Source organism: Delphinapterus leucas, chromosome 15, assembly GCF_059928025.1.
Source record: "Delphinapterus leucas isolate spDelLeu-1000000601 "Yukka" chromosome 15, BTC_Dleu_Yukka2, whole genome shotgun sequence".
Lineage (NCBI taxonomy): Eukaryota > Metazoa > Chordata > Mammalia > Artiodactyla > Monodontidae > Delphinapterus > Delphinapterus leucas.
Genome location: NC_143143.1, coordinates 64,338,667 through 64,358,017, shown reverse-complemented (window position 1 = coordinate 64,358,017; position 19,351 = coordinate 64,338,667). Strand labels below are relative to the sequence as shown.

At 40.0% G+C, this 19,351-nt stretch overlaps 1 protein-coding gene across 9 annotated transcripts in view; it reads left to right on the top strand.

Annotated features, from left to right (window-relative positions):
• Positions 1-19,351, top strand: part of PIGU (phosphatidylinositol glycan anchor biosynthesis class U) — a 111,192-nt gene that overhangs the window by 28,004 nt on the left and 63,837 nt on the right. For all 9 annotated transcript variants that reach the window (XR_016387909.1, XM_089896746.1, XM_089896745.1 and 6 more), the window contains 2 exons: positions 2,177-2,286; positions 4,488-4,588. Coding sequence is in view for 8 of the 9 variants with exons in the window: in XM_089896746.1 (XP_089752872.1) it covers positions 2,177-2,286; positions 4,488-4,588 (211 nt within the window). In the remaining variant the exon portion in view is untranslated. The remainder of the gene's footprint in view (positions 1-2,176; positions 2,287-4,487; positions 4,589-19,351) is intronic.

The following is a 19,351-nucleotide window of genomic DNA, read 5'->3' as shown; positions in this document are numbered from 1 at the left end:
TCGTGGAGACTCTCCTTTCATAAAATCTTTCTGTTTTAAAGTATTTTGGAAGATTGGGGTTACAAGGAAGTTTTCTTTCCTTGTTGGCACAGTGTCACCTTTGCCCAGGGCCTACACATCCCTGTTTAACTGCCTGCATCTCTTACTGTAGTCCTGCTGGCTGGCTTCCAGCCTGGGGAATGGGCCTGTATTCCCATCTGTCTCTCTGGCTGCTACTGGGTGAACTCCCTGTTTCCTTTTAACAGCCTTCTTTGTGGCTCTCACACCCTCCAGGTGGCCTTCTTTTTGCAGTAGAACTCTAGAACCCTTAGCTAGTGGGGCCTCCGTCCTTCCACCACTGCTGCAGCTGTCCTCATTGACTGCTTTGTTTGCTAAGCCAGCCCCCTTCTCTCTGATAAAAACATCTTAGTTTATATTTTTCCCTTTTAATTAAATAACCCCAGCTGTGAATGGCAGCATAAATCTTACTGATGATAATTCCCACCACTTAACTTGGACTCCCAGAGATGATCAAAGGGAGGTTTTTGAAGTTTGTTCAGGTTTTTTTTTTTTTTGCGGTATGCGGGCCTCTCACTGTTGTGGCCTCTCCCGTTGCGGGGCACAGGCTCCGGATGCGCAGGCTCAGCGGCCATGGCTCATGGGCCCAGCTGCTCTGCAGCATGTGGGATCTTCCCGGACCGGGGCACAAACCCGTGTCCCCTGCATCAGCAGGCGGACTCTCAACTACTGCGCCACCAGGGAAGCCCTGTTCAGGTTTTTTGATTAAGCCTCTACCTAAACCTCTGCAAGAAATCTGTGGTTACCTGTATTTCTATGATTATCCTGGGACTTTCTTTTGAACTGAAAGATGGCTCTTAAAAAATTTTTTTTTAGTTTAAAAATTTAAATATCCAAAATATCTAAGACATGCAAAAATATGTAAAGAATAATACATACTGTGAACCTATTTCAGTTTAAAAAATAAAACATTTTACATAGAGTTGCCTCTCTCTGATACTTTCGTCTCCTTACTCCTTCTCTCCAGTTACCACTGTTCTGAATTTAGTGTTTATCGTTCCCACACATGGCCTTAATTTTTTGTGCATTTGTAAATATACCTAAGTAACATATAGTGTTATTTTGCATGCTTTTAACTTTATGTAAATGGTGTATTGCAGTATTCTGTTGCCATCTGTGTTTTCATCCTTAAATCTTTAATCACACACTACTGTGGCTTCTCTGAGTTACTCTGTTTTATAATAGGTTGCGGCATTGATTTTATACTATCTAAGATCATTAAATCAGCAGGGCTACCCATTTGGGGTTCAGAGGCTTTTTCTATCTGTAGTGTGACCCATGTTTGCTTATAGGGTTGCCTAACTTTTTTTCAATCTGGAACACACCCATGAGCTTGTTGGGACACACACAGGGGAAGGCAAGAGCTTTCCACCCCCATCTCACTCCCTGTAAACTATCTGGCTGCCCAGCCACACCCAGCCTTCCTCCTCCTTCTCTTCATCATGGTCATTTCCCACTTCCTCTGTGGAAGTCAAAAACTTGAAACAGGAGAGCTCAGAAGAAAACCCAGGACACTGTGACATTCAGGGGATCGTTCCACTTTGCATGAAAATATTTCGCTTTGATGGAACTTTGGAATCCTTAGGCCACTGATGATAACTCTTAAAAATGACTAAAAACTGCTTTGCCATTCAGTCATTCATTTAGCCATTCAGCAGATGTTTGTTTGCTCACTGTGCCAGGTATTCGCAAATAAACATGGTCTCTGCCCTCATGGAACTTATAGCATAGTGAAGGAGAAAGATAGTCACATAAATAAATAAAAAAGTTCTAACTGTGAACAGTGTTATGAGATTTTTACAGTCAGGGCAGTGAGTGTGCCTTCCTGAGGAAGTGACAATTTAACTAAGATCTAAAGCTTATGTGGGAGTTAACTAGGGAAAGAGAAGAAGAGGTTGTTTGTTCTAGGTTAAATGCAAAGAGCTGGGAGCAGGAGGGCAGTGGCATGTTCATGGTGCTTGAACCCAGAAAGTGAGAGGTGTGGGGAGCGAGCGTGAAATGACCCTGGAGAGGTAGGGCCAGGTCAGACAGGCCATGTGGGCCATGGAAGAACTTTTGTCTTCATCCTAAAAGCAACGGGAAGTTATTTGTTTCATGTGTTTTGTCATATTTTTTCCAGTTTAAAAAGCAGAAACTCCTCCTAGAACTAGACCAGTATGCCCCAGATGTGGCCGAACTCATCCGAACCCCTATGGAAATGCGTTACATCCCTCTGAAAGTGGCCCTCTTGTAAGTATTCTCTGACAAAACAGGGCTCAGTGCCAATGAATGTGAGGAAAATCTGATGAGACTTTCTCATGTTGTTTGTTGTATTTTTGGAGATTTGCAGTCTTAGTCATCAAGTATTTGCTATAGTTCTGTTGCGCAACTGGGGTTCTGGCCAGGAAAAGAGACAGAGCCATCCTGTCTCTGTTGGGACAAAGCCTCACACAAGCACATGCACAATCGACCCTTCACAACTGCTTTTTTACTCGATGCTGATCTGGTTCCAGCCTCCTAGTAACCAGTGTTTCTAAAAAAAAAAGGTTTTCCAATTGTGATATATGGATTGCATAAAATTCTGATCTTTATGCAGCAGTTATTTCAAGCAACTCCTATGTTTCACATACAATTTAGTCCCCCATTTGTAGTTCAGAAAACTGAAGTAAAGTACCAAACAGACCCATCCCAGCTGGATGACCAGTATGAGAGAGTGGAACTTACTGAGGCTCTATGAAAGAATTCTTTAGGAGTACCAGTGCTGCCTATAACTTTAATTCTTTCAGGTTATTCCTGTTTATATTCCTGAGATAGGCAAATGGGAATAATTATTCAGTCAACTAATAGTAAATGTTAATAATATACTAGTTCCTAAGGATACACAGTAAAACAAGGCAGACAAGTTTCCTCATGGAAAAACATGACCTTAGAGCTTCACATTTAGAAGGGGCCTTATGAGGACAGTTTATTCAACCCTTTGCCTTGTGTGTGACTCTTCTATTCAGTATTCCAGATAGGTGGCTGCGTAGCTGCTTCTTGAACATCACCTGCTATTTAGAAATGGCTTTTTTTCTCCTCCCACCAACCACATTTGAGGTATCGGTTCATATCTATGTATTTCAGAAATATTGGTGGAAACTACCTAATAGAACTAGAGGTTTGGCAACATTATGAATCCCTTATGGACTCCTATGTCTCCAGGGGGTAGTTTTGTAATAGCAGCAGCCATTTCTTTAAAGGTTGTAGAACAAGCCTATCTAATTGCTGAAAAAAAAAATCAACAATTTCTGGGCCTTTAGCTTTAGAACTGCTAATCTTACAGCTCTGAGAGGTATTGGATTTAAGGTCTTTATTTGCGCATAATAATTATAATCTCTCCCTGAGACACTGGTATGTTTCTTCCTATCTGATAATCAGAATTATGTAACTGGTCTCCCTTTTCACTTTGTCTGCCAGGAAACTCAGAGCCAGATTTAAAGCTGATTACTACAGTGTTGTAGAAGACCCATTTGTTCTTCTTTCCCTAGCCTTTACTTTTTCCTTTTATTTATGCTTTCCCTGGTCTTGATTCTTTATTTGTATTTTAATTTTGCTCTCACTTTTTATTATCTGTTCTCATTTGAGCTGCCTCAAATCTTTTGTGGAAGCAGGGTAAAAATAAATAAAAACACAGTTATGACTGTATAAGATTTCCCTATTCAGCATTTCAAATTTATTTTTTCAGTCCATTCCTTCCCACCTCAGGAAAAGACTGTTTCAGTTTAATTCCCTCCCAGTGAAAGTTCAGGTTGTCCTGTGAAGTTCAGTGGCCACTAGCTTACTGAATTCAGCAGATACTTATTCTGTCCTTTGGGTCTGGCTTGGTGGATATAGCTTGGCTGCCAAGAGAACTAAACTTAAGCTGCTCTCACCTCTTGAATGGGGTAGCCTATGTCAGAGCTTAGGAACCTGATTGAGGAAACAGTACTTTCCTGGTTTTCAGAGATAACTGTAGCCATTCCTAAAATATAGGGCTCTGTGGGAATTGGTAGAATTTTTATCATTTTTGAAACCTGAAGTAATAAAAAATATAGGTTTATTGCCAGAAAGACCTGATTTTGAATGTATTTATTAGCTTGTAAAACCTTAGGCTACTTAACCACTGAGTCTCAGTTTCCTCACCTGCAAAATGGGAATGATGTTATTGCTGGTTTACAGGATCCGTGATGATGAAATATGATGGTTTTCCATATAACACATAGCACAGGATAGGCAGTGAATGTTCAGTGCCTTTTACTCACTGGCCACCACCCCACTCCATCCTCTTTTACTTAGGAAAACTTATTTCTAAGAAGTTGCCTTCCCTTGAGTATGGTTTTAGTAAACCTCTTGAACTTCCTGGCTATGGTGGCCAGGACTCCCTGGTCCTTTGACCAGGATTACTAATGCCAAATATGTGTGTTTTTCCCCAGCTATCTCTTAAATCCCTACACGGTCTTGTCTTGTGTTGCCAAGTCTACCTGCGCCATCAACAACACCCTCATTGCTTTCTTCATTTTGACCACGATAAAAGGTAAGGCCCCAAAGGAAGTTCAGTCCCTAATTTGTGCAGGCTTTTGTAACACTTATGCTGTGGATTAAAAAAAAAAAAAAAAATACAACACTTAAAAACATTTTTTAAAATTACACAAGTAATTTTATAGAAAATTTAGATAAGCCAAGAGAAAAAAATTAAAGCATCCTGAAATTCTACCACTCAGAGAGTCACTGTTAACATAGTTTAAACAAAAAACAAAAACTTCTAAAAGGCTTACAATGAGAATAGCAGTGTTCTGCCCCTTTCTTCCCATCCCTAGTTCAACTTCTTTGATGGAACTACTTTTTTTTTTTGCTAGTATTTATTTCCATATTTCCAAATAAGACCGCATATTGCTGTTTCATGAATTATAAATTTTAGACATTATCTATTGTATTCTTATTATGGGAGATAAAGATTTAACTTTCTTTTACCAATATCTTCACTTCCCTTTTACCTGGTTTTCCTAGAGGAGTTATGTCACAGCTTTGATTAAATCAGTAGTTGGTACCTATATTTTATGACAGTATATGTATTATTCACTGCTGGGAAAAGTAATAACTATGGTTGTTTTTTCTTTCTTGTACAACCTTTTATTTTTTCTGGGATTAGTAATTGTGGGGTTTTTGCTTGTTTTTGTTTTTGTTTTGCTTTATCTTTCTGTACCAATCACTTTTTTCCCCTCAGTTGCTCTGCTAGATCTTTCAAGTGCCTAACAATACAGGCATACCTAAGAGATATTGTGGGTTTGGTTCCAGATCACAGCAATAAAGCAAATATGGCAATAAAGTGAGTCACACGAATTTTTTGGATCCCCAGCACAGATAAAAGTTATGTCTACACTATACTATATTCTGTTAAGTATGCAATAGCATTATGTCTAAAAAAATGTACATAGCTTAATTTAAACATACTTTATTGATAAAAGAATTTAGCCCCTAATAAGAGAATCAGCCTGTCCTTTGAAGCTTTGAAGCCAGGCATTGACTTCTCTTTTCTAGCTATGAAAGTCCTAGATGGCATCTTCTTCTGAAATAAGGCTGTTTTGTCTACATTGAAAATCTGCTGTTTAGTGTAGCCACCTTCATTAATTGTCTTAGGTAGATCTTCTGGATAACTTGCTGCAGCTTCTACATCAGCCCTTGCGACTTCACCTTGCACTTTTATGGTCTGGAGACAGGCTTCTCTCCTTGAACCTCATGAACTAATCTCTCCTAGCTTCAAACTTTTCTTCTATAGCTTCCTCACCTCTCTCAGCCTTCATAAAATTGAAGAAAGTTAGGGCCTTACTCTGGATGAGGCTTTGGCTTAAGGGAGTGTTGTGGCAGGTTTGATCTTCTCTCCAGACCACTTGGACTTTCTCCATATCAGCAATAAGGCTGTTTTGCTTTCTTATCATTCATGTGTTCACTGGAGTAGCACTTTTAATTTCCTTCAAGAACTTTACATTTGCATTACCACTTGGCTGTTTGGTGCAAGAGGCCTAGCTTTCATCCTATCCCAGCTTTCGACGTGCCTTCCTCACTAAGCTTAATTATTTCTAGCTTTTTTTTTCCTTTTATTTATTTATTATTTTTGGCTGCGTTGGGTCTTCATTGCTGCGCGTGGGCTTTCTCTAGTTGTGGTGTGCAGCCTTTTCATTGAAGTGGCTTCTCTTGTTGCAGAGCACGGGCTCTAGGCACACGGGCTTCAGTAGTTGTGGCACGCGGGCTTCAGTAGTTGTGGCTTGTGGACTCTAGAGCGCAGGCTCGGTAGTTGTGGCACATGGCCTTAGTTGCTCCGCGGCATGTGGGATCTTCCTGGACCAGGGCTCAAACCTGTGTCCCCTGCATTGGCAGGCAGATTCTTAACTACTGTGCCACCAGGGAAGCCCTATTTCTAGCTTTTGATTTAAAGTGAGAAGTATGCAACACTTCCTTTAACTTGACTCAGAGGCCATTGTATGGTTATTAATTGGCCTGATTTTAATATTAGGAAGGAATAGGGAGGCCTGAGGAGAGGGAGAGAGGTGGGGGAACAGCTAGTCTGTGAAATAGTCAGAACACAGACAACACTTATCAGTTGTTTGCCATATTATGGGCATGTGGTGCCCCCAAACAATTAAAAGAGTAACATCAAAGATCACTAATCACAGATCACCGTAACAAGCATAATAATAATGAAAAATTTTGAAATATTGCAAGAATTACCAGAACATGACACAGAGACACAAAGTGAGCAAATGCTGTTGGAAAAATGGCTCTGATAGACTTACTTAATGCAGGGTTGCCACAGACCTTCAATTTGTAAAAAACACAATATCTGCAAAGTACAGTAAAACAAAGTAGGTCTGTAGTTTCTAAAAAAATGTAAAGTACATCAAATAGTTTATTGGTTCCATTATTTTTCTGGAGATCTGCCTCACACACCTTTCATCCTGTACCAGTCTGTCCTGGTTGTTGTCTGGTCTTGATGCAAAGCTGTCATAGTGGAACTTTTCCTTATAATTCTCTTGTATTGTATCCCTTTCCTAGATTCCTTTTTTCGTTTACTGATTTTTTTCCTCGGTTTTGCTAAAGTACTTCCTCTAGTAGTTTTCTAAGAAAGGGTGTGTGAGATATGTATTTTGAATCATTCCACACATGAAAAAATGTGTTTTTCTAACTTAGCACCAGATTAATAGTTGGGGCAAGGTATAGAATTCTAGACTGGAAAAAATTTTCCTTCAGAATTGTGAAGGCATTGCTTCACTGTGTTCTAGCATCCCGGTTGCTGTTGGACAGTTTGAAGCCATTATACGTAACCTAATTTTTTCTTTGAAAGATTTAAGATCTTCTTTTTATCCTCAGTATTTTGAAATTTCATGATGCTATGTCTACTTGGTTCTTTTTTTCATTCATTACTGGGTACTTGGTAGGCCCTTTCAAGATAAAGACTAGTGTCCTTTAGTTCTAGAAGATATTCCAGTACTGTTTTTCAAATTCTCTCTCCTCTCTGTTTTCTGTGTCCTCTCGTTTGGGGTGTCTATTGGATATTGGACTTTTTGGATTGATCTAATCTGTGTGTTTTATTTTCTATTGATTTAAGTTCTTTCTTGGTCTCCAGTTGTTTCTTTGAAGCATCATTATTATTTTATCACCACGATATCCTCTCTTATCTCTCTGAGTTTTCTTGGTTTTGTTTTTGTTTTCAGTTTCCATTTGTTCTAAGCATAATCTCTTTGTCTTCCTGGATTCCCTCCCCCCCCACCCCCCACCCCCCACCCCACCCCCGCCCCCGCCCTGCCTTCTTTTTCTGTTTGTCTTGGGCTCTGTCTTTCATATGGGTAGATTTTCTCTTATTTATGGTGATCCTTGGCTGTCTGCTTATTATTTAAGGATGTTAGAAGGATGGGGTATGTAGGGATAGTCACCTGGCTGCACATAGTTGAGGTGAGACCTGGGGTTCTGTCTGGTCTGTATACAAACGTTCAGCTTGATTCTCATCTCTGTAACTTACCCCCACCTGCCATAGTATCTGATACCTTCAAGGTGCTGGATCTCTCAGAATTTGTATGGGGTGAGTTGGCCTGATTTTTATTGGTATTCCTCTCTGCAGGCCTTTGAGCTGTAATTTCTTCCATAATGCTCAGTCATTTATCCCTCTTCCTCCTGCTTTTAATGTTTCCACTATTATGTTAAAATTTATTTTGCTATAGTCTCTTCTGTTAATTTGTTATTTAAGACTATTTTTAATGCTTTATTGTCATTTTAGTGAGGTTATTGGAGGGAAAGATGATATACATGTGATTAATCTACCATTTTTCACTAGAAGTCTATTAGCGTTGGAGGTATATATTTCCAGATTTTTCCCTCATTTTTCTTTTACACTTTTAAATATTGTATCGGTTAACTGTCATCATAAAAATGTTATTTGACAAACCACTCCAAAACTCAGTGGCTTAAAACAACAATACGCATTTACTTAGCTCATGTGTCTGTAAGTCAGATAGGTGTCAGCTGATCTAGGTTGAATGTGGCTAGGCAGTTTGTTGGTTTCATCGGGGCTCATTCATGCATCAGCAGCTGACTGTAGTTGGCTCATCTAGGCTGGGCTCTTCACCACATGTCTGTCATCCTCATGGACCAGGGGACTAATTTAGGCATATTCTTCTTGTAGTGATGGCAGAGACACAACTGTGAGCAAGCCCAATCAGGCTTGAGCTTTTGAAGTTTCTGGTTGTATCACATGTGCTTACATCACATTGATCAAAACAAAACATGGCTGATCTCAGGTGTGGGTATTTCCATCCTGTCCACAATGGGGGGGCACTGCAAAGTTATATGGCAAAGAGCCTGGACATAGGGGAGGGGTTAAGAATTGGGGACAAAAATACAGTCTGCCACATGTCAGTAAACATTTAGTCTGTCCTTTTTCATGGCTGCTTACTGTTCCATTGTCTTGATGAATAAATAGAAATTCTTTAACCAACTTCTATTAAATAGCTAGTTAATTTCCCAGTTTTCAGCTGTTTAAATAATACTATAGTTAATTTTCTTTCTTTTTTTTAACTATTAATTTAAAAATTTTTTGGGCCTCATCATGTGGCTTCTGGGATCTTAGCTCCCCAACCAGGGATCGAACCCGGGCCACAGCAGTGAAAGTGCTGAGTCTTAACCGCTGGACTGCCAGGGAATTCCCATACAGTTAATTTTCTAATGTAATTTCTAACAGTAATTGTCACACACATGTTCAATTATTTTCTTACTCTAAAGTCCTAGAAATAGAATTATTGTGTCACTGTGTGTATACCTTCTTTAGGATTTCTGAAATTTATCACTAAATTGCCTTCAAGAGTTTTACCAACGTATACTCGGATAAGAAGTGTATGAGAGCTCTTATTTCCCTACATTATTGCTGAATAATTTGCACACTGAGGAAATAAAGACTCAAAAGTTGTACATAGGACCTTTTACTTAGAGTTTACTTACCTTTTCTAGGGTGGCACATGGGAATGACTTAGGTCTTCATAAGACATTGCTTCTCTTGGAGTGGTTGTAGTTAGTCTTTCTGTAGGTCATTTAGTTTAACTTATTATCAGGTTACTTGAAATGACTCTTTGCTGTCTGTGAACATCCCCTGCCTCAGTTCCTGTTTCCAGAGTGTCCAGCTCAGGTAGACTCATTTATAAAGGTGCCTGGTGTCCATTAAAGTAAGGACTGTATGAGGCAGCCTGGCAGAAGGGATTGAGCACTGGCCTTTGGAAATGTCACCTTTAAAATAGCTGAGCACAAAGGTAGAAAGACTAAAGACATGCTCTCTGAGGTGTGTACAATAGAAGTCTCACACAAAAATGTAAAGTATGCCATTTTAAGAACATCTTTCAAAAGATCCTTTAAGTCAATGGAACAATTTTGTTTGGGGGAAAAAATGTAAAAAAGTTATATGTCACTCCTTTGCAGCCACATTGTTTTGGTTCCACAGAAAAAAAAATTTTTTATTATGTCACTCTAGATTTCTGTCAAATGAATTTTATGAACATTTTTGTAATATTGTATGCACAATTTTGTTTTAATTTTATTACTTGTTTCGTATGAATCATGAATGACATTAGTCACATTTGTTAATTCCTTTACATCAAAATTTAAGTTTTTAAAATTTTAGGAGTAGTTCAAGTACGTGGTAAAAATAAAATAAATTCAAACATATGAAATGAGAAGTAAAAGTCTTTTATCATCCCACCCTACCCCACCTCCACTTCCATTTCTCAGGTATATTTGTCATGGGGTCCTAGGCCTTCGCTTTTGCTGGACACTTAAGTTATTTTCCATTGTTGGCAGCTGTAAGTAGAGACCGTAGCGAGTAACATTTCTAATCTGTTAAAATATTTGAAGAATTCTATTTTAGTTAGGTCTCTGAACTATTCTCTTTGAATATATTAGTAATCCCTATTAGCAGTATATACAAAGTTCAGTTATAAAATCTGCAGGTCATATTTCTATACTTCACATTTGTACCACATAATTAGATATTTAATAAAATTTGTGAAGGAATAATTCACTCTTTATTTAAAGAAGAAAACAGTTGGGAGAATTCACAAAAGAAGGGATCTAAATGACTAAAAACTATAAAAAAATATTCAACTCCTTAGATAACTAATAAAGAAAAGCAAATTGAAATAACAAAGAAGTGGTTTTTTATTCCCTTTCAAATTGGCAGAGATTTTAGAAGATAATTCTCAGTTCTGGCAAAGTGCTATCAAACTGGCATTTTCCCACATGGCAAGTTGACTTATAAATTAGTACAGCCCTCTTGGGAAGCAGTTTGGCAGTAGTTCAAGTGTTTGTTCTTTTGATTTATGAATTTTAATTTTGATAACCTATCCTAAAGTAGTGCAGAATTACAGACCAAGCTTTATGATGCTAAGTCATTAATTGCAGGATTATTTATAATGATTAGAAAAATTGGAAAATACTTCAAAGTAGAGAGAGGAATGGCTAAGTAAAACATGGTTTGCCCATGTAATTAAAGAAAATACAGTTTACCCATGCACACGATATTTGAAAATAATTGTAAATTATGTGAGGATACATTTATTTTTTAAAAGCTGAATACAAAATTGTATATTTTAATAAAGTATAATCTCAACTATGTTAAAACTACAACACAAATAGAAATAGATTCCAAAAGAGTAATACTTGTTTCTGCAGAGTAAGTTCGTGAGTAATTTTTATTTCCTCCTCATATCTGTTTTTTCCCAAAGTTTCTTCAATGAGCACATAATTTAAAATAAATTAAATTGATTGATAAGAAGATAGGGACAGTGGAAGTAAACTATGTACCTCTCTCCCCAGACTTCCGTGGAGCAGGTGCCCCCACAGAAGGGAGTGGCCTCATTTGCTTTGTCCCCTTGACTCCTTCTACTTGCCCTCCTTTGACTTCCTTTGTGGCAGCCCAGGGTTGCCTGGGACACGCTGAGAGCCACAGGCCCGGACAAAGCCCAGGCCATTGTATTGTGATGTCCTTGTTGGGGTGTTGGCCAGGAAACTCAAATCTGTGGGCAGGGTTGATGTTTGTTTAGTGGAGCAGCTTGGGTTTTACTTCAAAGGTTGGGGCTTTGGTGAAGGAGCTACTTAAAATACTCCATCCCTCTGAAGTCATCTTCATTAGGCTTTCAAAAGGAAAACAAAATGTGTTAATAGGTACTCCTGCTTATTCACTGTTGGTGTTTGTCAACAATGAGATGCTCCAGACTAGAAATTCTTGAGGTTTGCCGCCCAAGGACCCTTCCGACTCTCCTTATTCCACCAAAAGAGACCTGAGTGACAGGACTTGCTTCCCAAGGAAAAAGAAGAATCAGTACTATCAGAGGTGGTTCAGAGTAAGAGCTCAGGCTGCTGTGATGTCAGACAGATGTCAATGAAAAAATGTTACCTGCAAAATCAGTAAACAAATGTGTCACAGCCCTCAAGCCATCACATTACAGCTGCCCCTATGATGAGCCCCAAGGGAACTCAGGATAGAAACAGGATGCTCCCCATCTAGAGGTCAGCCACTGCAGCCACCCCCGAAGGTGCACCCTGAGGAGACTCAGGATGAGAAAGCACAGGCCCAGATAGCTGAGGTGCATATCAAAGGAATGATTTCAGAGAGCCCAGACGCTTGCATCTTCCCATACAAAGAAAAGCACTAAATTCCTTAACTTGAGATACCTGGTTTTCTCTAATTAACAGTAATCTTTTGATGTTCCGACTACATGGTCTTTGTTGCAAAAACTACTATATATCTTGGCTCCTCTCTTACGTCTTTGGAAGCAGTCTCTCAGAGCTATCTGAGATGCTGTGTCCCAGGCTTAAGTCCTCAGTTTTGTCCGCCAAATAAAACATAACTCTCAACTTTTAGGTTGTGCATTTTTTTTTCAGTCGACACAGATCTGGTAGCTAATTCTAGTTCTAGCACTTCCTGGCATTATCACTTTAAGCAAGTCACTTAGCTGTTTAGGACCTCAGTTTCCTTGTCTATAACATGGGGACTGAAACAGTCCCTACTGCATAGAGTAAATGTAAAGAATGAATGAGATGAGGAGAAAAAAAAAATGAATGAGTTGGTGCATGTGAAACACTTAGCATAGTGTGGGAGCATGAACTAGATGCTCAGTAAATGGTGGTGCTGATTGTTACTGTTGATAATATTAAAAGATCCCTCAGGACTTCCTCTTGGGAGAACACCAGAATCACAACTAACTGCTGAACAATTATTGACAGGAAAACACTGGAACTCACCAAAAAAGATACCACATGTCCAATGACACAGGAGAAGCCACAATGAGATGGAAGGAGGGGTGCAATCACAATAAAATCAAATCCCATTACCACTGGGTGGGTGACTCACAAACTGGAGAACAATTATAGCACAGAAGTCCACACACTGGAGTGAAGGTTCTGAGCCCCACGTCAGGCTTCCCAACCTGGGGGTCTGGCAATGGGAGGAGGAATTCCCAGAGAATCAGACTTTGAAGGCTAGCAGGATTTGATTGCAGGACTTTGACAGGACTGGGGGAAATAGAGACTCCACTCTTGGAGGGCACACAAAAGAGTGTGCACATCAGGACCCAGGGGGAAGGAGCAGTGACCCCACTGGAAACTGAACCAGACCTACCTGCTAGTGTTGGAGGGTCTCCTGCAGAGGCAGGGTCGGCTGTGGCTCACCATGGGGACAGGGACACTGGCAGCAGAAGCTCAGGGAAGTAATCCTTGGCGTAAGCCCTCCCAGAGTCCACCATTAGTTCCACCAAAGACCCTGTAGGCACCAGTGCTGGGTCGCCTCAGGCCAAACAAGAAGCATGGACGGAACTCAGCCCCACCCATCAGCAGACAGGCAGATTAAAGTTTTACTGAACTCTGCCCACCAGAGCAACACCCAGCTCTACCTACCACCAGTCCCTCCCATTGGGAAGCTTGCACAAGCCTGTTAGATAGCCTCATCCACCAGAGGGCAGACAGCAGAAGCAAGAAGAATTACAATCCTGCAGCCTGTGGAATGAAAACCACATTCACAGAAAGATAGACAAAGTGAAAAGGCCAAGGACTATGTACCAGATGAAGGAAGAAGATAACACCCCAGAAAAACAACTAGATGAAGTGGAGATAGGCAACCTTCCAGAAAAAGAGTTCAGAATAATGATAGTGGAGATGATCCAGAACCTTGGGAAAAGAATGGAGGTAAAGATCAGAAGATGCAAGAAATCTTTAAAAAAGACCTAGAAGAATTAAAGAACAAACAGAGATGAACAATAAAATAACTGAAATGAAGACTACACTAGAAGGAATCAATAGCAGAACAACTGAGGCAGAAGAACAGATAAGTGACCTGTAAGACAAAATGGTGGAAATCACTGCTATGGAACAGAATAAAGAAAAAAGACTGAAAAGAAATGAAGACAGCCCAAGAGACCTCTGGGACAATATTAAACGCAACAGCATTCGCATTATAGGGGTTCCAGAAGGAGAACAGAGAGAGAAAGGACCCGAGAGAATATTTGAAGAGACTATAGTCGAAAACTTCCCTAACATGGGAAAGGAAATACCCACCCAAGTCCAGGAAGTGCAGAGAGTCCCAGGCAGGATAAACCCAAGGAGAAATAAGCTGAGACACATAGTAATCAAGTTGAGAAAAATTAAAGACAAAGAAACATTGTTAAAAGCAACAAGGGAAAAATGACAAATAACATACAATGGAACTCCCATAAGGTTAACAGCTGATTTCTCAGCAGAAACTCTACAAGCCAGAAGGCAGTGGCACAATATATTTAAAGTGATGAAAGGGAAGAACCTACAAACAAGAATACTCTACCCAGCAAGGATTTCCTTCAGATTTGATGGAGAAATCAAAAGGTTTACAGACAAGCAAAAGCTAAGAAAATTCACCACCAAACCAACTCTACAACAAATGCTAAAGGAACTTCTGTAAATGGGAAACACAAGAGAAGAAAAGGGCCTACAGAGGGCTTCCCTGGTGGCGCAGTGGTTGAGAGTCCGCCTGCCGATGCAGGGGACACGGGTTCGTGCCCCGGTCTGGGAAGATCCCACATGCTGCGGAGCGGCTGGGCCCATGAGCCATGGCTGCTAAACCTGCGCGTCTGGAGCCTGTGCTCCGCAACGGGAGAGGCCCACGTACCGCAAAAAAAAAAAACGGCCTACAGAAACAAACCCAAAACAATTAAGAAAATGGTAACAGGAACATACATGTCAATAATTACCTTAAATGTGAATGGATTAAATGTTCCAACCAGAAGACACAGGCTGGCTGAATGGATACAAAAACAAGACCCATATATATGTTGTCTACAAGAGACCCACTTCAGACCTAGGGACACATACAGACTGAAAGTGAGGGGATGGAAAAAGATATTCCATGCAAGTGGAAATCAAAAGAAAGCTGGAGTGGCAATACTCTTATCAGATAGAATAGACTTTAAAATAAAGAATGTTACAAGAGACAAGGAAGGATACTACATAATGATCAAGGGATCAGTCCAAGAACAAGGGCTTACCTGGTGGTGCAGTGGTTAGGAATATGCCTGCCAGTGCAGGGGACACGGGTTCAGACCCTGGTCCAGGAAGGTCCCATGTGCCACAGAGCAATGAAGCCCGTGAGCCACAACTACTAAGCCTGCACTGTATTGCTTGCGACCCACAACTACTGAAGCTCGTGCACCTAGAGCCCATGCTCCACAACAAGAGAAACCACTGCAGTGAGAAGCCTGTGCACTGCAAGGAAGAGTAACCCCTGCTCACTGCAACTAGAGAAAGCCTGCATGCAGTAATGAAGACCCAACGCAGCCAAAAATAAATAATAAATTTATAAAAAATATACAAGAAGAAGATATAACAATTATAAATATATATGCACCCAACACAGGAGCACCTCAATACATAAGGCAAATGCTAACAGCTATAAAAGAGGAAATCAACAGTAACACAATAGTTACTGTTGTAATTATCGTAATAGTGGGGGGCTTTAGCACTTCACTTACACCAATGGACAGATCGTTCAGACAGAAAATTAATAAGGAAACACAAGCTTTAAATGACACAATAGACCAGATAGACATAATTGATATTTATAGGACATTCCATCCGAAAACAGCAGATTACACTTTCTTCTCAAGTGCACATGGAACATTCTCCAGGATACATCACATCTTGGGTCACAAATCAAGCCTCAATAAATTTAAGAAAATTGAAATCATATCAAGCATATTTTCCAACCACAACACTATGGTTTATTAGAAATAAATTACAGGGAAAAAAACATAAAAAACACAAACACATGGAGGCTAAACAACACAGTACTAAATAACCAAGAGATCACTGAAGAAATCAAAGCGGAAATAAAAAAATACCTAGAGACTAATGACAACGAAAACAAAACAATCCAAAACCTATGGGATGCAGCAAAAGCAGTTCTAAGAGGGAAGTTTATAGCAATACAATCCTACCTCAAGAAACAAGAAAAATCTCAAATAAACAATCTAACCTTACACCTAAGGGAACTAGAGAAAGAAGAACAAACAAAACCCAAAGTTAGCAGAAGGAAAGAAATCATAAAGATCAGAGCAGAAATAAATGATATAGAAACAAAACAATAGCAAAGATCAATAAAACTAAAAGCTGGTTCTTTGAGAAGAGAAACAAAATTGATAAACCATTAGCCAGACTCATCAAGAAAAAGAGGAAGAGGACTCAAATCAATAAAATTAGAGATGAAAAAGGAGAAGTTACAACAGACACAGCAGAAATACAAAGGCATCCTAAGAGACGACTACAAGCAACTCTATGCCAGTAAAATGGACAACATGGAAGAAATGGACAAATTCTTATAACCTTCCAAGACTGAATCGGGAAGAAATAGAAAATATGAACAGAACAATCACAAGTAATGAAATTGAAACTATGGTTAAAAATCTTCCAACAAACAAAAGCCCAGGACCAGATGGCTTCACAGGTGAATTCTATCAAACATTTAGAGAAGAGCTAACACCCATCCTTCTCAAACTCTTCCCAAAAATTGCAGAGGAAGGAACACTCCCAAACTCATATTATGAGGCCACCATCGCCCTGATACCAAAACCAGACAAAGATACTACAAAAAAAGAAAATTTCAGACCAATATCACTGATGAATATAGATGCAAAATCTTCAACAGAATACTAGCAAACAGAATCCAACAACACATTAAAAGGATCATACACCATGATCAAGTGGGATTCATCCCAGGGATTCAAAGATTCTTCAATATATGCAAGTCAATCAATGTGATACACCATATTAACAAATTGAAGAATAAAAACCATATGATCATCTCAATAGATGCAGAAAAAGCTTTTGACAAAATTCAGCATCCATTTATGATAAAAACTCTGCAGAAAGGGCGTAGAGGGAACCTACCTCAGCATAATAAAGGCCATATATGACAAACCCACTGCAAACATCATTCTCAATGATGAAAAACTGAAAGCATTTCCTCTAAGATCAGGAACAAGACAAGGATGTCCACTCTAGCCACTCTTATTCAACATAGTTTTGGAAGTCCTAGCCACGGCAATCAGAGAAGAAGAAGAAATAAGAGGAATACAAATTGGAAAAGAAGAATTAAAACTGTCACTGTTTCAGATGAAATGATACTATACGTAGACAATCCTAAAGATGCCACTAGAAAACTACTAGCGCTAATCAATGAATTTGGTAAAGCCGCAGGATACAAAATTAATGCACAGAAATCTCTTGCATTCCTATACACTAACAACGAAAGATCAAAAAGAGAAATTAAGGTAACAATCCCATTCACTGTTGCAACAAAAAGAATAAAATACCTAGGAATAAACCTACCTAAGGAGGTAAAAAACCTGTACTCAGAAAACTATAAGACACTGATGAAAGAAATCAAAGAAGACACAATCAGGTCTCATTGAACACGGCAGCAGCTTTCCAGATTGCTGTTTTCTCCTCCAGCGGACCCGGGCCTGCGCTCAGCAGCCATGTCTAAGGGACCTGCAGTTGGCATTGATCTTGCACCACCTATTCTTGTGTGGGTACTTCCAGCACGGAAAGGTGGAAATAATTGCCAGTGATCAGGGGAACCGAACTACCCCAAGCTATGTCGCCTTTACTGATACCAAATGATTGATTTATGATGCTGCAAAGAACCAAGTTGCAATAATCCCACCAACATGGGTTTTGATGCCAAACGCCTTATTGGACGAAGATTTGATGATCTGTTGTCCAGTCTGATATGAAGCATTGGCCCTTTACAGTGGTGAATGATGCAGGCAGGCCTAAGGTTCAAGTAGAATACAAGGGAGAGACAAAAATTTTCTATCCAGAGGAGGTGTCATCCATGGTTTTGACAAAGATGAAGGAAATAGCAGAAGCCCTACCTTGGGAAGACCGTTACTAATGCTGTTGTCACAGTACCTGCTTACTTTAATGATTCTCAGTGTCAGGCTACCAAAGATGCTGGAACTATTGCTGGGCTCAATGTACTTAGAATCATCAACGAGCCAACTGCTGCTGCTGTTGCCTATGACTTAGACAAAAAGATTGGAGCAGAAAGAAGTGTGCTGATCTTTGATTTAGGTGGTGGCACTTTTGATGTGTCAGTCCTCACTATTGAGGATGGAATCTTTGAGGTGAAGTCTACAGCTGGAGATACCCACTTAGGTGGAGAAGACTTTGACAACTGGATGGTCAACCATTTTATTGCAGAGTTCAAGTGCAAGCACAAGAAGGGCATCAGTGAGAACAAGAAGGCTGTCCGTCGCCTTCATATTGCTTGTGAGCATGCTAAGTGCACTCTCTTTTCCAGCACCCAGGCCACTATTGAGATTGATTCCCTCTATGAAGGAATCAACTTCTATACCTCAATTACCTGTGCCCGATTTGAAGAACTGAATGCTGACCTGTTCCGTGGCACACTGGACCCTGTGGAGAAAGCCCTTCAGGATGCCAAGCTAGGCAAGTCTCAGATCCATGATATTGTCCTGGTGGGTAGTTCAACCCGCATCCCCAAGAATCAGAAACTTCTACAGGACTTCTTCAGTGGGAAAGAACTGAATAAGAGCATCAACCCTGATGAGGCTGTTGCTTATGGTGCAGCTGTCCAGGCAGCCATTTTATCTGGAGACAAATCTGAAAATGTTCAAGACTTGCTGCTGTTGGATGTCACTCCTCTTTCCCTTGGAATTGAAACTGCTGGTGGAGTCATGATCGTCCTCAAGAGCAACACCACCATTCCCACCAAGCAGACGCAGACCTTCACAACCTACTTGGACAACCAGCCCGGTATTCATTCAGGTTTATGAAGGTGAGCGTGCCATGACCAAGGATAACAACCTGCTTGGCACATTTGAACTCACAGGCGTACCTCCTGCCCCCTGTGGTGTTCCTCAGATTGAAGTCACTTTTGATATTGATGCCAATGGCATCCTCAATGTCTGCTGTGCATAAGAGCACAGGAAAAGAGAACAAGATTACCATCACTAATGACAAGGGCTGTTTGAGCAAGGAAGATGTTGAACGCATGGTTCAGGAAGCAGAGAAGTACAAAGCTGACGATGAGAAGCAGCGGGATGAGTTGTCTTCGAAGAATTCTCTTGAATCCTGTGCTTTCAACATGAAAGCTACTGTTGACAGTGAGAAACTTCAAGGCAAGATTAATGATGAGGACAAACAGAAGATTCTTGATAAGTGTAATGAAATAATCAACTGGCTTGATAAGAACCAGACTGCAGAGAAAGAAGAA